Genomic DNA, 19078 nt, shown 5'->3' on the forward strand with positions numbered 1-19078 from the left:
AACTTTCAAACATAAACAAAGGGATACTAAAAAAGTAATAAAAAGAGCTAAGATAAATTACAAAAGAAAACTAGCGCAAAATACCAAGAAGGATAGCAGGTATATAAAAGGGAAGAGAGTCGCTAGGGTGAATATTGGTTCCTTGGAAGATGAAACCAGACAGTTAATAGTGGGGAAACCTGAAATGGCAGAGATATTAAAATCAATACTTTGCCTCAGTTTTCACAGTGGACGACAAGTCAGAGGTAATAGAAAGAGTAGAACTTGGAACAATCAACATCGATAGGGAAAAGGTACTCAGCAAACTATTGGGATGGAGGGCAATGGCACAGTGGTTAGCACTGCTGCCTCACAACGCCAGGGATCCGGGTTCGATTCCCAGCTTGGTCACTGCCTGTGCGGAGTCTCTGCACGTTCTCCCAGTGTCTGCGTGGATTTCCTCCAGGTGCTCCGGTTTCCTCCCACAGTCTGAAAGACTTGCTGGTTAGGTGCATTGGCCATGCTAAATTCTCCCTCAGTGTACCCGAACAGGCGCCGGAGTGTGGCGACTAGGGGATTTTCACAGTAACTTCATTGCAGTGTTAATGTAAGCCTACATGTGACACTAACAAATAAACTTATAAATAAAGATAAGTCCCCTGGGCCTGATGGCCTACATTCTAGGGTATTAAAGGAAGTGGCGGCGGAGATAATGGATCCATTGGTTATAATATTCTAAAATTCCCTGGACGCACGAAAGGTTCCAGTGAATTGGAAAAAGCTAATGTAACACCCTTATTCAAAAAGGGAGGGAGGCAAAATGTGGGAAATTACAGACCAGTTAGTTTAACATCTGTTGTTGGGAAAGTGTTAGAATTAATTATCAAAGAAGCAATATCAGGACATTTGGAAAGTCAAAACACTATCCGTCAGAGACAGCATGGTTTTATGAAGGGCAAATCATATTTGACTAATTTGCTAGAGTTCTTCGAGGATGTAACAATCAAAGTGGATGTAGTAGATGTAGTATATCTAGACACTGGAAGGTGTTTGATAAGGTGCCGCACAAAAGGTTAATTCACAAGATTAGACCACACGGGATTAGGGGAATTCATTATCTTGGATAGGTGACTGGCTGATGGGCAGAAGACAGAGTCGGGATACATGTTTTTTTGGATGGCAAGAAGTAACTAGTGGGGTGCCACAGGTTTCGATCCTTGGGCCCCAGCTATTTACAATCTATATCAATGACTTGGATACAGGAATAGAAGGATCTACAGCCAAATTTACAGATGACACAAAAATAGGCGGGACAGTAAGTTGCAATGAGGAAATAAGAACCTTACAAATGGATGTAGATAGGTTAGGAGAGTGGGCCAAAATGTGGCAGATGGAGTTTAAAGTGGATAAATGTGAGGTCATGGATTTTGGTTGGAAAAATGGGAAGGCAACTTAGTGTCTAAATGAGGAGAGACTTCGGGGTGCTCTGGTGCAGAGGGATCTGGGTGTCCTTGTTCATGAGTGACAGAAAACTAGCATGCAGGTACAGCAGATAATAAAGAAAGTGAATGGAATGTTGGCATTTATAGCTAAAGGAATAGAATATAAAGGTAAGGAAGTATTGTTGCAACAATACAAGGCATTGGCGAGACCGCACCTGGAGTATTGTGCACAGTTTTGGTCCCCGTATTTGAGGAAAGATGTAGTGGCATTGGAGGCAGTTCAGAGGAGGTTCACTAGATTGATTCCAGAGATGAGGGGTTTGTCGTGTGAAGAGAGATTGAACCGTTAAGGCCCATACTCTCTGGAATTTAGAAAAATGAGGGGAGATCAAATTGAGTTATATAAGATGATAAAAGGCATGGATAAAGTAGACGTGGAGCAGCTGCTTCCTCTTGTGGGGCATTCTAGGACAAGAGGTCATTGTCTTAGGATAAGGGGTAACAAATTTAAAACAGAGCTGAGGAGAAACTCCTTCTCCCAAAGGGTTGTGAATCTGTGGAATTCGCTACCTCAAAGTGCGGTGGGTGCTGGGACAGTGAGTAAATTTAAGGAGGAGCTGGACAAATTTTTAATAGGTAATGCGTTGAAGGGTTATGGGGAGACAGCAGCAAAATGGGGAGGAGGAGCATATCAGCCATGATCGAATGGTGGTGCAGACTCGATGGGCCGAATGGCCTAATTCTGCTCCTATATCTTATGGACAACAGCAAATCTTTGCGGGTTACTGACTGAGGGTGGTCAAGTATATACTGGCATGGGAATGGAAACATAGATATAAAAAGGAAAAACAAAGTGCTTGATTTGGAACTTTAAAATTATCAAATGCTGGAAATTCACACAGAACTCCTACGTGAAACGATACGATATACTTGACACATCACCAAAAGAACTTGTGATAGCAATTCCAACGAATCAAGAGCATTGCAAGTCAATGTAAAAGTCCAGAGACAGTTTTCTTAAACCTTTTACTGAAGCAGCAGTAGAGCAGAAGAATGAAACACTGCTCATTTACCCATGAAACCTGTTTAAACAGAGCCCAGACTGGAGAAATAGAAGTATTCTCTCTCACTGGTTACAGGAATACTATAAGCTCAGGCAGTTTTAAAGTAGTTGAAGTTGGATGCAGCAGCGTATCCATTACAGTGATATCTGCAAAATTGACAGTCAGATAGTTGGGAGGTATTTAGGTGCCCTGAATTGGTCATTGCTCTAGGTAGGGATCAATAAAAGAGCTTTACATTTATATAGCATTTTTTCACAACCCGAGTGCTTCCCAAAGTGCTGTACAAACAATGATTAAAGGAGAAATGTGCCTCAATTGCTCTATAAATGTCATCAGAAATTTCATGCCAGCTAAGTGGCAGCTCTTAATCTTTCTACTTTATAGTCACAGGTCAGAAACAATGGGTGAGACTCTCCAACTTCCCAGCCATGTGTTCCCGCTGGCGGGAGGTGGCACGTTGTTTGCTAGCGATGGGATTCTCTTGTCCAACTGCTGCCAGTGGGAACGTCGCCCCACATTGGCGGGAAACCTGCCGGTGGGAGTATGCTGCCAGCAGTTTTAGCAACTCAGGTGTTTGACTCAGCCTTTCTCCCCACTCATTAGTGAACACAAACACTTCTCCAGTCAAAAGAAAAAGGTCTCAATATATCTGCATCCAAACTGACTACAATCACCAGTTGCAAAGTATGGAAAAGCAGTTTTGGATAGACATTATATGTACACATCCTAAATGTAGTGACAGTTCAGATATATGTATAATTTAGTGGGCATCATAGAGAAGGGTGAATGTTTTTGCACATTAAGCAGGATAACAGGGGTCTCATGACAGAGCTGTAGAATGTTATAAATCTGAAATGCACAGAAAATATTTTAAATGCCCATAGATCAGTCAACACTTGGAAGAGAAAGGAAGGTGACTATTTTGAGAAAGATCCTTTACTCAGTTGTGATAAAATTACGGGCCCGATTTTACCAAAACTTCGCGCCTGAAATCACGGTAAAGTTGGGCGTTGGTCCTTTAACGCGGTGCGCACCCGATTCCTAGCAGAGCGTGATTCGGGCCCGGATCGGGCGGCCCGCCGATTTAAATGCATTTGCATGCATTTAAATCGACTTAATGAAGCGCACGCCCAACTCTACCACCAAATCGCACTTTACCACCGTGCGGCCCAATCCGCGTCCGCGTTTTTAACGACCTGGTAAATAAAAGTCGGAAGCCGGTGCTTCCTCAGTGAGGGTTGGCAAGGAGGTAGGCGCGTTGCGTTCGGAGGCTCCCCGGTACTTACGTGTCTTGAGTCGCGGCCATTCCGCTGTCCCGGGTCCGTGGCGTCTCTGCGAGTGTGTGGGGAGGAAGGGGGGGCTGTTGCTGTGCACGAACTCCGATGTCCATGTGGCAGCACGGACCTCGGGTCCTGCAGTGCAGCTGGATCCTAGCACTGCTGCAGCCTTCCAATGTTACCAGGGGCTGTGACTGTGTGCAGCATGTGGCTGGGGGGCATGGGGGGGCTGTGACTGTGTGCAGCATGTGGCTGGGGGGCATGGGGGGGGCGGCTGTGACTGCGTGCAGCATGTGGCTGGCAGGGCTGGGGGGCATGGGGGGGCTGTGACTGCGTGCAGCATGTGGCTGGGGGGCATGGGGGGGGCGGCTGTGACTGCGTGCAGCATGTGGCTGGCAGGGCTGGGGGGGCTGTGACTGCGTGCAGCATGTGGCTGGCAGGGCTGGGGGGCATGGGGGGGCTGTGACTGCGTGCAGCATGTGGCTGGTGGGGGGCTGTGACTGTGTGCTGCAGGTGGCTGGGGGGGGCTGTGACTGTGTGCTGCAAGTGGCTGGGGGGACTGGGGGGCATGGGGGGGTCTGTAACTGGATTGTTGATGGTGAAATGTTCAGAGTCCTGTGGTGAACTTGGCAGAATTGTTCCCGTGGTGGAACTTGGTTGGAAATAAGATTCAAGGAGATTACTACATCTGGGAAACCAACCATAGTGAAAAGAAGCTTGTATTGGCAACTCTTCTCTCACATCCCATGGCAGATGTGCCCCTACTTATGAATGTGATTTGCATGGGCAACGTTGGGTGCAGCTACTCTGCCTCTGGAGCAGCCTTGGATCCTCGGTCATCTTGTTTTCATCTGAACATTGCACAGAATTAGAGGAATCCCCTTTGGAAGATAATGTCAAAGTTATAATCACAGGAACTAAAAACCTGACAGTCAAAAATCTGGGATAATATTTCAAAATGTATATCCCTCCCATCCATGTTCTGGAATATTATCCCAGATTTTTGACTGTCAGGTTTTTAGTTCCTGCGGTTACAATTTTGACATTATCTTCCAAAGGGGATTCCTCTAATTCTGTGCAATGTTCAGATGAAAACAAGATGAAAGAAAGGATCCAAGGCTGCTCCAGAGGCAGAGTAGCTGCACCCAGCATTGCCCATGCAAGTCACATTCATAAGTAGGGGCACATCGGCCATGGGATGTGAGAGAAGAGTTGCCAATACAAGCTTCTTTTCACTATGGTTGGTTTCCCAGATGTAGTAATCTCCTTGAATCTTATCATAGAATAGAATCATAGAAATCCTACAGTACAGAAATAGGCCATTCAGCCCATCGAGTCTGCACCGACCACAATCCCACCCAGGCCCTAGCCCCATATCCCTACATATTTACCCACTAATCCCTCTAACCTACACATCTCAGGACACTAAGGGCAATTTAGAATGGCCAATCAACCTAACCCGCACATCTTTGGACTTATTTCCAACCAAGTTCCACCACGGGGACAATTCTGCCAAGTTCACCACAGGACTCTGAACATTTGACCATCAACAATCCAGTTACAGACCACAAATGTATTATACAGGTCACTACTTGCTCACTAGGACACTGTAGTTTAATTACCTTTCTCATAGATAATTAGGCAGCACAAAGAGGATGCTACATTATTTGCAGTTTGCAAGATTCTCCCAAGTCCATCCGTCCCCCCCTCTCTGCTCTCTCTGCTGTTTTGTATTTCGCGCCGCTTGGGATTTTTTTTGAACTGCGCATGCACAGTTCACAACTCAGATCGGTCCGCCAGCGCCAAGCACCGCCGACAGCGCGCATCGGGCCAGAGCTGACAAAACGCGTATGGGCGCGCTGGAAAGAGGATTCCGGGCTCGGATCCGTATTACGCCCGGATCCCGCCCTTAGGCTCCGATTGGTAAAATCAGGCCCTACGTATCTTTCTCTCTAAGAATGTGACTGATCTGCTGGGTATCTCCAGCATTTTCTGAGATGCTTTTCTCACCACCTTGCTGGCTCAGAGGGTGAGGTTGCTTTCTTACTTTATACACTCCATCTCCTCTGGCCACGTGACTCCAAACATCTCCGTCAGCTTACGGCACGGCACATATGCTCGCTGACACAGCTTACGGCACGGCAGTGTAATACGCCCATATTCCGTGCAAATTGGGGCATACATCGCGCATAGGAACGGCTGCAGGTCCCGGGAACATTCCAAGTTTACAAGCGGATGGAATGGCTGAAAGAAAAAAAGCATAAATGTAAGGTTACAGTGTTCTATTTAGAAACCTCAGCTGTCAAATTCAATTAGAATGATCAGTCATGGTCAAAAGAAAATTGAAATTCATTCGTCATCTCATTACTGCAATATGGTTTAGCCAGAGATCAGCAATGTGTGCTAAAACCCAATTCAACATCTTTGACTGGACAAATATTTCGCTCCAAGCTCATTCAAGGCCAATCCACCCATTGCTCCAAACTTTCAACACATCAATAATAGTTACATTGTACTACATGGACAACATAATTACTTCCCAGCAGGCTAAACAGGGATAGTTGGCTCGGCCAAGTCTAACTCAGGAATCAGTATCACTTCCATGCCAAGTGTTACACCACTGTTTATGTTTACAAACTTTGATAAAGCTGTTTCATTTCTCCCTCCCCAGTTCAAAGAAGTTTCATTTGGAGAAACAGATCTGAAAGTACTTTGAGGAGTGGAGTACAGGAGGACTTAAATGAGATGATACATTCGAACATTAATAGGGCTGTCTTGTGCCAGTTAGAACTTTAACAACACCAGGTTAAAGTCCAACAGGTTTATTTGGTAGCAAAAGCCACACAAGCTTTGGGAGCCTTAAGCCCTTTCTTCAGGTGAGTGGGAATTCTGTTCACAAACAGGGCTATAAAGACACAAACTCAATTTACAGAATAATGGTTGGAATGCGAATCCTTACAGCTAATCAAGTCTTAAAGGTACAAACAATGTGAGTGGAGAGAGCATCAAGACAGGTTAAAGAGATGTGTATTGTCTCCTTCTTACTGTGTTTACCCCAGTCCAACGCCGGCATCTCCACATCATTGTGCCAGTTACTCAGCCATGTCATGCTGCAGAAGAGGGTACATTTGGCATAAACATCACCAAAGCTGGGATTACACACACTGCTGAGATGTTAATGCCAGTGCACGGGGACATCCAGACCACAAAGGAAGTGCTTATGGTGTTAGGAGCCAGATCAGAAACCCACAGTTACGTTATGACATTAGACTAGACCTCAATATTTTTTTGGATTTTGGCATTAGTGTGATAAGGTGTAATTCTTTTGACACATCAGGAAGCTTTTATCAAAACAAACTGTATTTAACAACACACTTCAAATATAACAAATGAATTAGCTTAAATTTTAATAATTGAAATACTTAAACATGACATGATACAATTCTTATTAGTTCTCCCCCCCTCCCTCTCTCCCCCCCTCCCTCTCTCTCTCGCCCCCCCCCCCCCATCCCTCTATTAGTTTCAATTTAAGCAAAATTCCTGATGGCGGGAGAGGGGAGACAGCAGGAGAGAGGGGGGAGAGCGGAGGGGGGGGGGGGAAGAGAAGAGAGAGGGAGGGGAGAGAGGGAGGGGGCAGAGAGAGGGAGGGGGCAGAGAGAGGGGGGGAAGAGAGAGGGGGGAAGAGAGAGGGGGGAAGAGAGAGGGGGGGAGAGAGAGGGGGGGAGAGAGAGGGGGGGAGAGAGAGGGGGGGAGAGAGAGGGGGGGAGAGAGAGGGGGGGAGAGAGAGGGGGGGAGAGAGAGGGGGGGAGAGAGAGGGGGGGAGAGAGAGAGGGGGGAGAGAGAGGGGGGGAGAGAGGGGGGGGAGAGAGAGGGGGGGGGAGAGAGAGGGGGGGGAGAGAGAGGGGGGGGAGAGGGGGGGGGAGAGGGGGGGGAGAGAGGGGGGGGGAGAGAGAGGGGGGGAGAGAGAGGGAGGGGGGAGAGAGAGGGAGGGGGGAGAGAGAGGGAGGGCGAGAGAGAGGGAGGGGGGAGAGAGAGGGAGGGGGGAGAGAGAGGGAGGGGGAGAGAGAGGGAGGGGGGAGAGAAAGGGAGGGGGAGAGAGAGGGAGGGGGGAGAGAGAGGGAGGGGGGAGAGAGAGGGAGGGGGGAGAGAGAGGGAGGGGGGAGAGAGAGGGAGGGGGGGAGAGAGGGAGGGGGGGGAGAGAGGGAGGGGGAGAGAGGGAGGGGGAGAGAGGGAGGGGGAGAGAGGGGGGAGGGGGGAGAGAGAGGGGGGTGGGGGGGGGAAGGGGAGATATAAAGAGAGATACACCTATCTACTGACAGCTCCAAAACAACTGCCTCCAGAAAGAAAGACATCTATTGCAGAAGCTAACCTGGTTTTTCCTGTAACTGAGCTCAGCCAATTCATATGACTGTCTCTTGATAATCAACGTAATTGAACCCTACTTTGAAAAACCAAGCGAAAACCAAAAATATAAAAAAATGCATGAGCTCAGTTTAAAACAAACACCCCATTATCTGGGATCAATTATTTTCCTGCATTTTCAGCATCAGCACCACATAAACAGAGCTGACTTCAAAACATACCCTTCTCAAGAAACATGATATAAATACATTTCTTATCATCACAATGGACAAAAGTCCATTCCAAGGACTGAAGCATAACATCTGGGTTGGCAACAGTACCTTACTGAAGAACAATAGATTGTCACAAGTCCCATAAACTGCAATGAGGTAAAGGGCTGGATAATCTGTTTTAGTGATGTTGATTGAAGGATAAACACTGACCAAGGCATTGAAGAGAACTTCCCAGCTGTTCTCTAAAGTAACGGTGTGGAATCTTTTATGCGCACTGTGACACATATTCACACTGTGACATAGTATTTTACTTTGCTTTAGAATCAGAAATGCACCACACTGCGCTACACAGGATACTTTGTGAAGAACTGTTTGAAGCAACTTTCAGTAACATGGAAAGCCAAACACCTGCCCAAGCAAAAGCTGAGGAATGGCAACTGCTGATCAAAAGGAGAAGCCATTGTCGATGAATCTCTGGCTATAATTGGATAGAAGAAAATGGAACCAGGTGAGTGCTGTTCCACGAATGACGGAGAGGCATCGCGGGAGCATACTGTGATCAACCACATCAATGACTGTAGAGAGGTGAAGGAAGACGAGGAGAGTTGGTTTACCTTTGTCAGAGTAACATCGGGTATCACTTGTGACTTTGATTTCTGCAGGGGCAGATACTCAATTGGAAGGAATCAAACGCGCAGTTCTGAGAAAGACAGGCGTGGATTTGGGAGGCGATGGAACATTTAAAGAATTTAAGTTAATTCAGTTTAAGTTTATTAAGTTTACTGATTAGTGTCACAAGTAGGCTTATATTAACACCACAATGAAGTAACTGTGAAAATCCCATACTCACCACACTCCAACGCCTGTTCGGGTACACTGAGGGAGAATTTAGCATGGCCAATGCACCTAAACCTGGACTATGGGAGGAAACCGGAGCACCCGGAGGAAACCCACACAGACACGGGGAGAACGTGCAAACTCCACACAGACAGTGACCCAAGCAAGGAATTATATTCAGGTCCCTGGTGCTGAGGCAGCAGTGCTAACCACTGTGGATTTGGAAAGAGGTTAGAGATGGGAAAGGAGCTTTTGATCATGTGTCCTAATATCTCATGTAGCTCGGTCTCAGATTTTGTTTGACAGCGCTCCTGTGAAGTGCCATGGGATGTTTGACTATGTTAAAAGCTGTAGAAATACAAACTGTCTTTGCTGTGGTTCTCTAAATCTTAAGATCTGTCATGAGTTAATTTAAAACCTTAATCCCACTTTCAATAAAAATTGCAACTAAAATATGTTATTTCTTTAAAAAATTCTAAAGGAAAGTATTTCAACAGGCCTCTTAATGTCATTAAATCCCAGATTCACTGGCTTAGGATGCCATCAGTTTAAACTTTATTTCTAGCGTATTAAGCTCAAGACATCATGAAGGTGGCAATTTTGTGCTCCACTTGCACCTTAAATTTAACACGTATTGTTATTCATCTGAGCGGTTGTGATGCAGGTGTCATGATTACAACCGAAATAAATAACAGCATTTTTTAAAATGTGGAGGATATAAATGAAAGTGAAGATGTCTACGGTGCTGTACTTGGACAAAGCCCTGTGTTTTTTGAATGAATTTTAATCTCTCTGAACGATAATGCTTTGCTGACACCCAACAACTGAAAATAATGAAGGCATTGGTTCAGAATTTGGTGGCAGCAATAAAAGGAGGTGATAAAGGTACTTGGAGATTGGCAGCACCAATGGCGCCTATAGGACCGGTCTCTCAGTAAAGCGTGAGGCCATCAGCGGAGAATCCACCCTGACGTAATGCAAGATACCTGACCAGCACCTCTGTTGACGGGGTTTGCGAGGCAACTGAGTATCGCTGAAAATTCAGACAATACCAGACTCACGAGGCCAGCGTCTCAGTTTAAAGATGCAACTTTTATTTAACCAGCAGCTGCTAGAGAAATCACCAAAAGGGTCAGGACTCCTCCAAACATAGATCAGCTAGACCTCGCCAATGAACTCTGACATATACAATTCAAAACAGATCAATTATAGGTTTCCTCATCAGTAACAGAGAAAGTAGAAAAGAACTCAAACAGGGACTTAGAAGGGCAAAAAGGGGTCACAAAATGTCCTTGGCAGACAGGATTAAGGAGGATCCTAAGGCATTTTATACATACGTTAGGATCAAGAGGGTTGTTAGGGAAAGAATCGGACCTCTCAGGAACAAAGGAGGGGAATTATGCTTAGAACCAAAGGAAGTAGGTGAGATCCTAAACGAATACTTTGTATCAGTATTCACAAAGGAGAGGGACATGTTGACTGGTAGTGTCTTAGAGAGATGTGTTGACCCGTTAGAAAAAATCTCAATTACAAGGGAGGAAGTGTTAGGTTTTTTAGGAAACATTAAGACAGACAAATCCCCAGGGCCGGATGGCATCTATCCTAGACTCCTCAGGGAGGCGAGAGATGCAATTGCTGTCTCTTGTCTCTTCACTGGACACAGGTGAAGTCCCAGAGGATTGGAGGATAGTAAATGTGGTCCCGTTATTTAAGAAGGGTAGCAAGGATAACCCGGGTAATTATAGGCCGGTGAGCTTGATGTCCGTGGTAGGGAAGTTGTTGGAGAAGATTCTTAGAGATAGGATATATGCACATTTAGAACGGAATAATCTCATTAGCTATACACAGCATGCCTGTCATGCCTCACAAATTTGGTTGAGTTTTTTTAGGAAGTGACAAAAATGATTGACGAGGGAAGGGCCGTGGATGTCGTCTATATGGATTTTAGTAAAACGTTTGACAAGGTCCCTCATGATAGGCTGGTGCAAAAGGTTAAATCTCACAGGATAAAAGGTGAGCTAGCTAGATGGGTGGAGAACTGGCTTAGCCATAGAAGACAGAGGGTAGCAGTGGAGGGGTCTTTTTCCAGTTGGAGGTCTGTGACTTGTGGTGTTCCGCAGGGCTCTGTACTGGGACCTCTGCTGTTTGTGATATATATAAATGATTTGGAAGAAGATGTAACTGGTGTGATCAGTAAGTTTGCGGACGACACGAAGATTGCTGGAGTTGCGGATAGTGATGAACATTGTCAGAGAATACAACAGGATATAGATAGGCTGGAACATTGGGCGGAGAAATGGCAGATGGAATTTAATCCAGATAAATGCAAAGTGATGCATTTCACTAGATCTAATGTAAGGGGGAGCTATACAATAAATGGCAGAACCATGAGGTACAGACACACAGAGGGACCTGGGTGTACAAGTCCACAGATCCTTAAAGGTGGCAGCACAGGTGGAGAGGGTGGTGAAGGCGGCATATGGCATGCTTGTCTTTATTGGACGGGGCCATAGAATATAAAAGTTGGCATATGATGTTGCAGCTGTATAGAACGATGGTTAGGCCACATTTGGAATACTGCATCCAGTTCTGGTCGCCACACTACCAGAAGGATGTGGAGGCTTTGGAGAGAGTACAGAGAAGGTTTGCCAGGATGTTGCCTGGTATGGAGGGTCTTAGCTATGAGGAGAGATTGGGTAAACTGGGGTTGTTCTCCCTGGAAAGATGGAGGATGAGGGGCGACCTAATAGAGGTGTATACAATTATGAAGGGCATAGAGTGAACAGTGGGAAGCTTTTTCCCAGGTCGGAGGTGACGAACACAAGGGGTCACAGGTTCAAGGTGAGGGGGGCAAGGTTACACACAGGTGTCAGGGGGACGTATTTTACGCAGAGGGTGGTGGGGGCCTGGAATGCACTGCCAAGCAAGGTGATTGAGGCGGACACGCTGGGATCGTTTAAGACTTATCTAGATAACCACATGAATTGGGAATAGGGGGATACAAAAGAATGGTCTAGTGGGCACATGAGCTTGGAGGGCCGAAGGGCCTGTTCCTGTGCTGTATTGTTCTTTGTTCTAACTCCTGCCTTTCATTAGCTTTAAATCAATCAAGTTCAATATACATAAATCAATAATAATACCGTCATATTCTTTAACAAATCTCATCTCACCTTCTGGGATAATGGCATTTCATTAGTCCACAGAATCCAGAAACTAACTCCTGTTTTGGCTAACCACACTTCCTGTGTTGCCTAGTAATGATGTGGAGGTGCCGGCATTGGACTGGGGTAAACACAGTAAGAAGTCTCACAACACCAGGTTAAAGTCCAACAGGTTTATTTAATAATAAATTAATAATAATAAATAAACTTGTTGGACTTTTGCCTAGTAACCTCAGATGCAAGCCATAAAGTTCAAACGACCATTCCCATAAGGTCACTGCCAAACCAGACTAACACATGACTCCAGGTCTGGACATGCATCCATCTTATCTGGACAGTGAACAAACCCTTTTCATGAAATTTGATTAAGTGTTCTGAATGTTCTCCCCATTAGAAACTCTGCTGATAAATCTTGCATACTTCAAAGGCTTGAATTTTCCCTTAAAACATGGCTTTTACCATGATGCTTTGCGGGAATCTGCCCTTGGTTAAAGTGAACAATGATTCTTAAAAATACATTAACACATTCAAAATATCAGCATTTGTGCTTTTAAATGATAATCACTTGTTTAAATCTATTACTGCATTTCATGTGTGTGTAAACTGCTTTCTTGTTAGCTTATAAATACGTTTTAACTCAATGCTGGTAGTTCTGTCAGTGTCTTAATGTCTAATGGTTTAAAAATCTTTATTAACCAATTAGGATTTTTCCCCTTGCAATCCCTTTTCCCAAGCTAGTTCAGTACAAATATGCCTTTTAAAAGAAAGTGCATTTGTCAACTATGATCATGAATCCAGTCAGTGCATGCAGTATTCAAGCAAACCAGCTCTTTTGTTCTTCCAGGCCAGTTATTTCATAGTTTTTCTTAGAATATTGTTGAGGAAATTAATGAAATTTATGAGATTACTTTTGAAAAGGTGCTTGATTGGTTCACTTCCATAGTTCCCATTTTGCTGTTCAGATAATCAAATGTCAATAAAATCTGCACATCAGCCATTCAAATAGAAGCAATTCAAATGGAGGAGAAAGATGTAGACAATTCAAATAGTGAATCTCTTGTAGAATCACAGCAGCAAGTCAGAGGATCCGCTGAATTCCAAGGATGGGAATATTGAACCATCTAAAAATGCAAAGCATTATTCAGCTGAAGTACTGGGGGTAAATTTCCTCATGCAAATTTCATTCTGCCAATGTAACTTCAGCAGAAAGTCTTCTTTAAACAAGCTAATGTTAGAAAAGGAATCATCCTAAAGATATGACTGGAATAGGCAGTTTAATTGGTATTAAGTAAACATGGGGAAGTCACTGACAGGTTGATTGTTATTCAAACCAGAGGACTCTGTCTTGTTAGTTGTTCAGAGGCCAATTTTGAGCCTAGCTATTGAAATTGGAACTCCGGCACCGTCTGATCCTCGAGTGTTTTTCTGCACATTGTAAATAACTGCACGTTTCCTTATAATTTGAGCTTCAGACTAAAATTTCCTCCTGTCTCCAACATCTGACATCAGAAGGTGAGGATTTGCACAAAAAAAATCAAAGCAAACACCACGTCAACATCTGACGGAGTCACTCAATTCATCAGGACCTGACGAGCACTGCTGCCTCACGGCACCATTTGGATTCCCGGCTTGGGTCTTTATGTGGAGTTTGCACATTCTCCCCGTGTCTGCGTGGGTTTCCTCCGCGTGCTCTGGTTTCCTCCCACAGTGCAAAAGATGTGCTGGTTAGGTTCATTGGCCATGCTAAATGTTCCCTGTGTACCCGAACAGGCACCGGAGTGTGGTGACCAGGGGATTTTCACAGTAACTCCATTGCAGTGTTAATGTAAGCCTACTTGTGACTAATAAATAAACTTTAAATAAAATTTGCATTAATCAGTGTAGATCATCTGACCTGCAAGGGCTATCATAGGCATGACGGGCCAAATGGCCTCCTTCTGTGCTGTATAATTTAAAGAAATTTCAGTTGCTTGTGCAAACTCTGACGCAATGTGTGATGGATGGGCTGATGGAACACAATACATTTCCTCGCCCAAAGATTTCATGTAAATTGGAGTGGTTACAAAGATTCTTGTTTCGTTTTTAAAAAATAACAATTATGCTAAATTTTTCATTGTGGAAACCATTCTGCAGCCACGGATATTAAGCCTGGGTAGCAGTTACCTTTCACCAGTGAGCTGTCTACCAGAATAATGAAATTAGCTTCCTTCTCCCCTCACTAGGGTACCCATTCCAAAATGACCTCTGCTGCCAAGTGTATGTGTGGGTGCTGGTGTGCCGTAGTATCAGAATCAGCTGTTATGTTCCTCATTGTTAATATCCCAACAGTGCTCACTTGCTAGGTTCACAGGGAATATCTGGATCAGGTAACAGCTGCTGACATCTGTGGAAACTTACATACTAAGGAGGGTTGGTTAACTCGATTGGCTGGATGGCTGGTTAGTGTTGCAGAGTGATGCGAGCAGCACAGGTTAATTTCCCAGACTGCCTGAGGTTATTCACGAAGGCTCACCTTCCCCCTCGCCTGAGGTGTGGTGACCCTCAGGTTAAAATCACACCAATCAGTTCTCCCCCTCAAAGGGGAGATCAGCCTATGGGACAACGGCGACTTTACCTTAAGAGAAAAGAAAGGTTGAATCTCATTTTTTTTCCAAATCCTGTATTCTAAGGGAAAGCACTCTGTAGATACTTTACACAAAATAAAACACTTTTTTTGCCAGATGTCAAGAAAAACATTTCAAACTACCATTAACTAGAATCCCTGTATTTCTTTTAAATGATTAGATAATGCTGCTAACATAGGACTGTTTAATGATTATAGGAATTTAAGTGCCTTTATATTTGAATACCTGGGGATGTTTTGTATATTAAAAATGAAAGTTGCACTTTCATAGTTTGATTGACAGGTCAAAGTTTTAGGCTTCCCATGAAAATGGAGGTGCGCAATTCTGCCTCGAGATAAACAAGGTGCCTTTGGCAATGTAAACACAGAGTCCAGCGTCAGACTCGTTTACAAATGACAGCAGCACTATTGGAGGATTGTTTTAAAAGTGTCCTGTGGGTTAAATTCCAGCTGAGGCTAGTAAGGTTGTAATCACTTTGTTGACGTTAGTTCATTTCTCATGGAAGCAGACCCCAAGGACCCCTCCAACTCCATTCTTTAAATCTAGTACGCAGCAACTGCACACGTAAAGCAGAGATGGGCAGCAAGAGACCACTGCAAAGGATGTTACATTTAATGATAGTCAAGTGCTGTCAGTGTTGGAAGAGTGATTAAGAATTTCATTGGAGAAAAAGCATTAGATAATTATGAGGGTTTTTTTGCCAAATTTCAACAGTATATTTCTTATATGCTGGAAGAAATACGGGAAGTTCTTTGCAATTTGATTTCTAAAAGAGGCCCTGATGAAGACTGAATCCTCAGAACACTTTTGTAATCAAATCTTCATCACCAAAATGATTGTCGTCAAGGATCTAAGGGGTATGCTTATCCACAGGAAACTCTTAGAGGAATTAAGCAAAATATTAATCATTTTTGACAACTGCAATGTACTGCACACCCCGAACAAAAGATACTGTTACCACTAACTTGATATCAGTTATTTTAACCATGACATCCTTTGACTCCATGGCATTAACTAATCTGCAAACCACAGAGGCAAGTCTACTGGTCGCATTGCAGCTGTGGTGCAGACGAAGAAATATGTAAATCCCAGCCCTGCAGAATGGTTTCAAGTGCTGAAACACCCTTTCTCCACTCAGGAATGCCATCCTTTGTACAGTGCCTCACCTCCTGTGGGCCCCGTCTCTCCTCCTCTGCAGAAATTAATGCCACATGGGGTGGCCCCCCACTCATTTAATTAAAATACAAAGCAGCACAATCGAGGTCAGGACAGTCGCTTCTGCTGCAGAAAGGAAGGGGGCAGGGAGAAAGGGAAATCAATGTCCTTCGACAAGTCATTTGAATTTCAAAAGACTCTCCAACTCTGACAGAATTGCATGTTCTTTGTCTGCAAATTAAATAGGAGGAAAACAGAACTTCCTTGCACATTCATCAAGCAACATCATCTAATCTGTTAGTAATCAGATATTTTAAAAAACTACTAGTGATTCATTCCATCCTTCACAAAGCAAACACCTAGATATATGGAAATGGATCTTGGAATTCTCTCCTCCACATGGTTGTGAATGTTCCATCACTGAATAGATTCAAGCTGAGATGGGCGGATTTCTGGTCTCAAGAAATCCAAGGATATGGGGCGGTGAGAAGGCAGAGCAAGGGCAACGGCTTTGAGTGGAGATGAGGCAGAAACTCAGTCATGAAAGGAAAAGCAGGTTTGAAAGGTCGAGATGTCTGCTCCAGCATCTATTCCTTATTTTTGTATGTTAACATTGATGCAGAACAATAGATACAAGAGAAGAAATGAGGAGAAAGAGAGAACAAGTTTTAAATTATCCTAAAATTATCCTAAAAGCTACGACGGGTCATCTAGACTCGAAAAGTTGGCTTTATTCTCTCCCGATGTGGAGATGCCGGCGTTGGACTGGGGTAAGCACATAAGAACTATCACAACACCAGGTTAAAGTCCAACAGGTTTATTTGGTAGCAAATATCATAAGCTTTCGGAGCACAGCTCCTTCGTCAGATGGAGTGGATATCTGTTCTCAAACAGTGCAAACAGACACAGAAATCAAATTACAGAATACTGATTAGAATGCAAATCCCTACAGCCAGCCAGGTCTTAAATGTACAGACAATATGGGTGGAGCGAGCATTCAACACAGGTTAAAGAGATGTGTATTGTCTCCAGACAGAACAGCTAGTGAAATTCTGCAAGTCCAGGAGGCAAGCTGTGGGGGTTACTGATAATGTGACAAATCCAACATCCCGGTTTAGGCCGTCCTCATGTGTGCGGAACTTGGCTATCAGTTTCTGCTCAGCGACTCTGCGCTGTCGTGTGTCGTGAAGGCCGCCTTGGAGAACGCTTACCTGAAGATCCAAGGCTGAATGCCCGTGACTGCTGAAGTGCTCCCCCACAGGAAGAGAAGAGTCTTGCCTGGTGATTGTCGAGCGGTGTTCATTCATCCGTTGTCGTAGCGTCTGCATGGTTTCCCCAATGTACCATGCCTCGGGACATCCTTTCTTGCAGCGTATCAGGTAGACAACGTTGGCCGAGTTGCAAGAGTAGGTACCGTGTACCTGGTAGATGGTGTTCTCACGTGAGATGATGGCATCCGTGTCGATGATCTGGCACGTCTTGCAGAGGTTGCTGTGGCAGGGTTGTGTGGTGTCGTGGTCACTGTTCTCCTGAAGGCTGGGTAGTTTGCTGCGGACAATGGTCTGTTTGAGGTTGCGTGGTTGTTTGAAGGCAAGAAGTGGGGGTGTGGGGATGGCCTTGGCGAGATGTTCATCTTCATCAATGACATGTTGAAGGCTCCGGAGGTGATGCCGAACCAGCATCTCCTCCGGAGCCTTCAACATGTCATTGATGAAGACGAACATCTCGCCAAGGCCATCCCCACACCCCCACTTCTTGCCTTCAAACAACCACGCAACCTCAAACAGACCATTGTCCGCAGCAAACTACCCAGCCTTCAGGAGAACAGTGACCACGACACCACACAACCCTGCCACAGCAACCTCTGCAAGACGTGCCAGATCATCGACACGGATGCCATCATCTCACGTGAGAACACCATCTACCAGGTACACGGTACCTACTCTTGCAACTCGGCCAACGTTGTCTACCTGATACGCTGCAAGAAAGGAAGTCCCGAGGCATGGTACATTGGGGAAACCATGCAGACGCTACGACAACGGATGAATGAACACCGCTCGACAATCACCAGGCAAGACTGTTCTCTTCCTGTGGGGGAGCACTTCAGCAGTCACGGGCATTCAGCCTTGGATCTTCAGGTAAGCGTTCTCCAAGGCGGCCTTCACGACACACGACAGAGCAGAGTCGCTGAGCAGAAACTGATAGCCAAGTTCCGCACACATGAGGACGGCCTAAACCGGGATGTTGGATTTATGTCACATTATCAGTAACCCCCACAGCTTGCCTCCTGGACTTGCAGAATTTCACTAGCTGTTCTGTCTGGAGACAATACACATCTCTTTAACCTGTGTTGAATGCTCCCTCCACCCACATTGTCTGTACATTTAAGACCTGGCTGGCTGTAGAGATTTGCATTCTAATCAGTATTCTGTAAATTGGTTTCTGTGTCTGTTTGCACTGTTTGAGAACAGATATCCACTCCATCTGACGAAGGAGCTGTGCTCCGAAAGCTTATGGTATTTGCTACCAAATAAACCTGTTGGACTTTAACCTGGTGTTGTGAGACTTCTTACTTTATTCTCTCCCCACATATGCTGTCAGACCTGCTGAGATTTTCCAGCATTTCCTGTTTTTGTTTAAATTATCCTGTAGCAGAATCCAAATGTTCCACGCTTAACCCCACAGTTGTAAAGAACAGATTCTACTCTTCATCCTACAGCTGACTGCACAATTCTTATAAATACATGTTATAATTACAGGAGCTTTGCAGTCAGCCGTACATGATGGAAGGAATGTATGCACGAGTAAGGAATGATTTGGACTGGCTATTTAAGTGCAGATGAAAATAAATCCACAGCAAAGGAAGACAGGTGAACAGTGTGCTCCTGCTGTTGAAGGTAATAAGGAAGAGACAGTATTGGAATTGGATATTTTTTGTGGATCTCATGAGCTGTGGCAGCATTTC

At 44.8% G+C, this 19078-nt stretch overlaps 1 protein-coding gene across 1 annotated transcript in view; it reads right to left on the reverse strand.

The window, feature by feature from the left end:
• LOC144493855 (frizzled-3) overlaps window positions 1-19078 on the reverse strand; it is a 128537-nt gene that overhangs the window by 44708 nt on the left and 64751 nt on the right. The window contains exon 4 of the mRNA XM_078213424.1: window positions 5810-6006. Within this exon, the coding sequence (XP_078069550.1) occupies window positions 5810-6006 (197 nt within the window). The remainder of the gene's footprint in view (window positions 1-5809; window positions 6007-19078) is intronic.

The sequence above is a fragment of the Mustelus asterias genome, chromosome 5, assembly GCF_964213995.1.
Source record: "Mustelus asterias chromosome 5, sMusAst1.hap1.1, whole genome shotgun sequence".
NCBI lineage: Eukaryota > Metazoa > Chordata > Chondrichthyes > Carcharhiniformes > Triakidae > Mustelus > Mustelus asterias.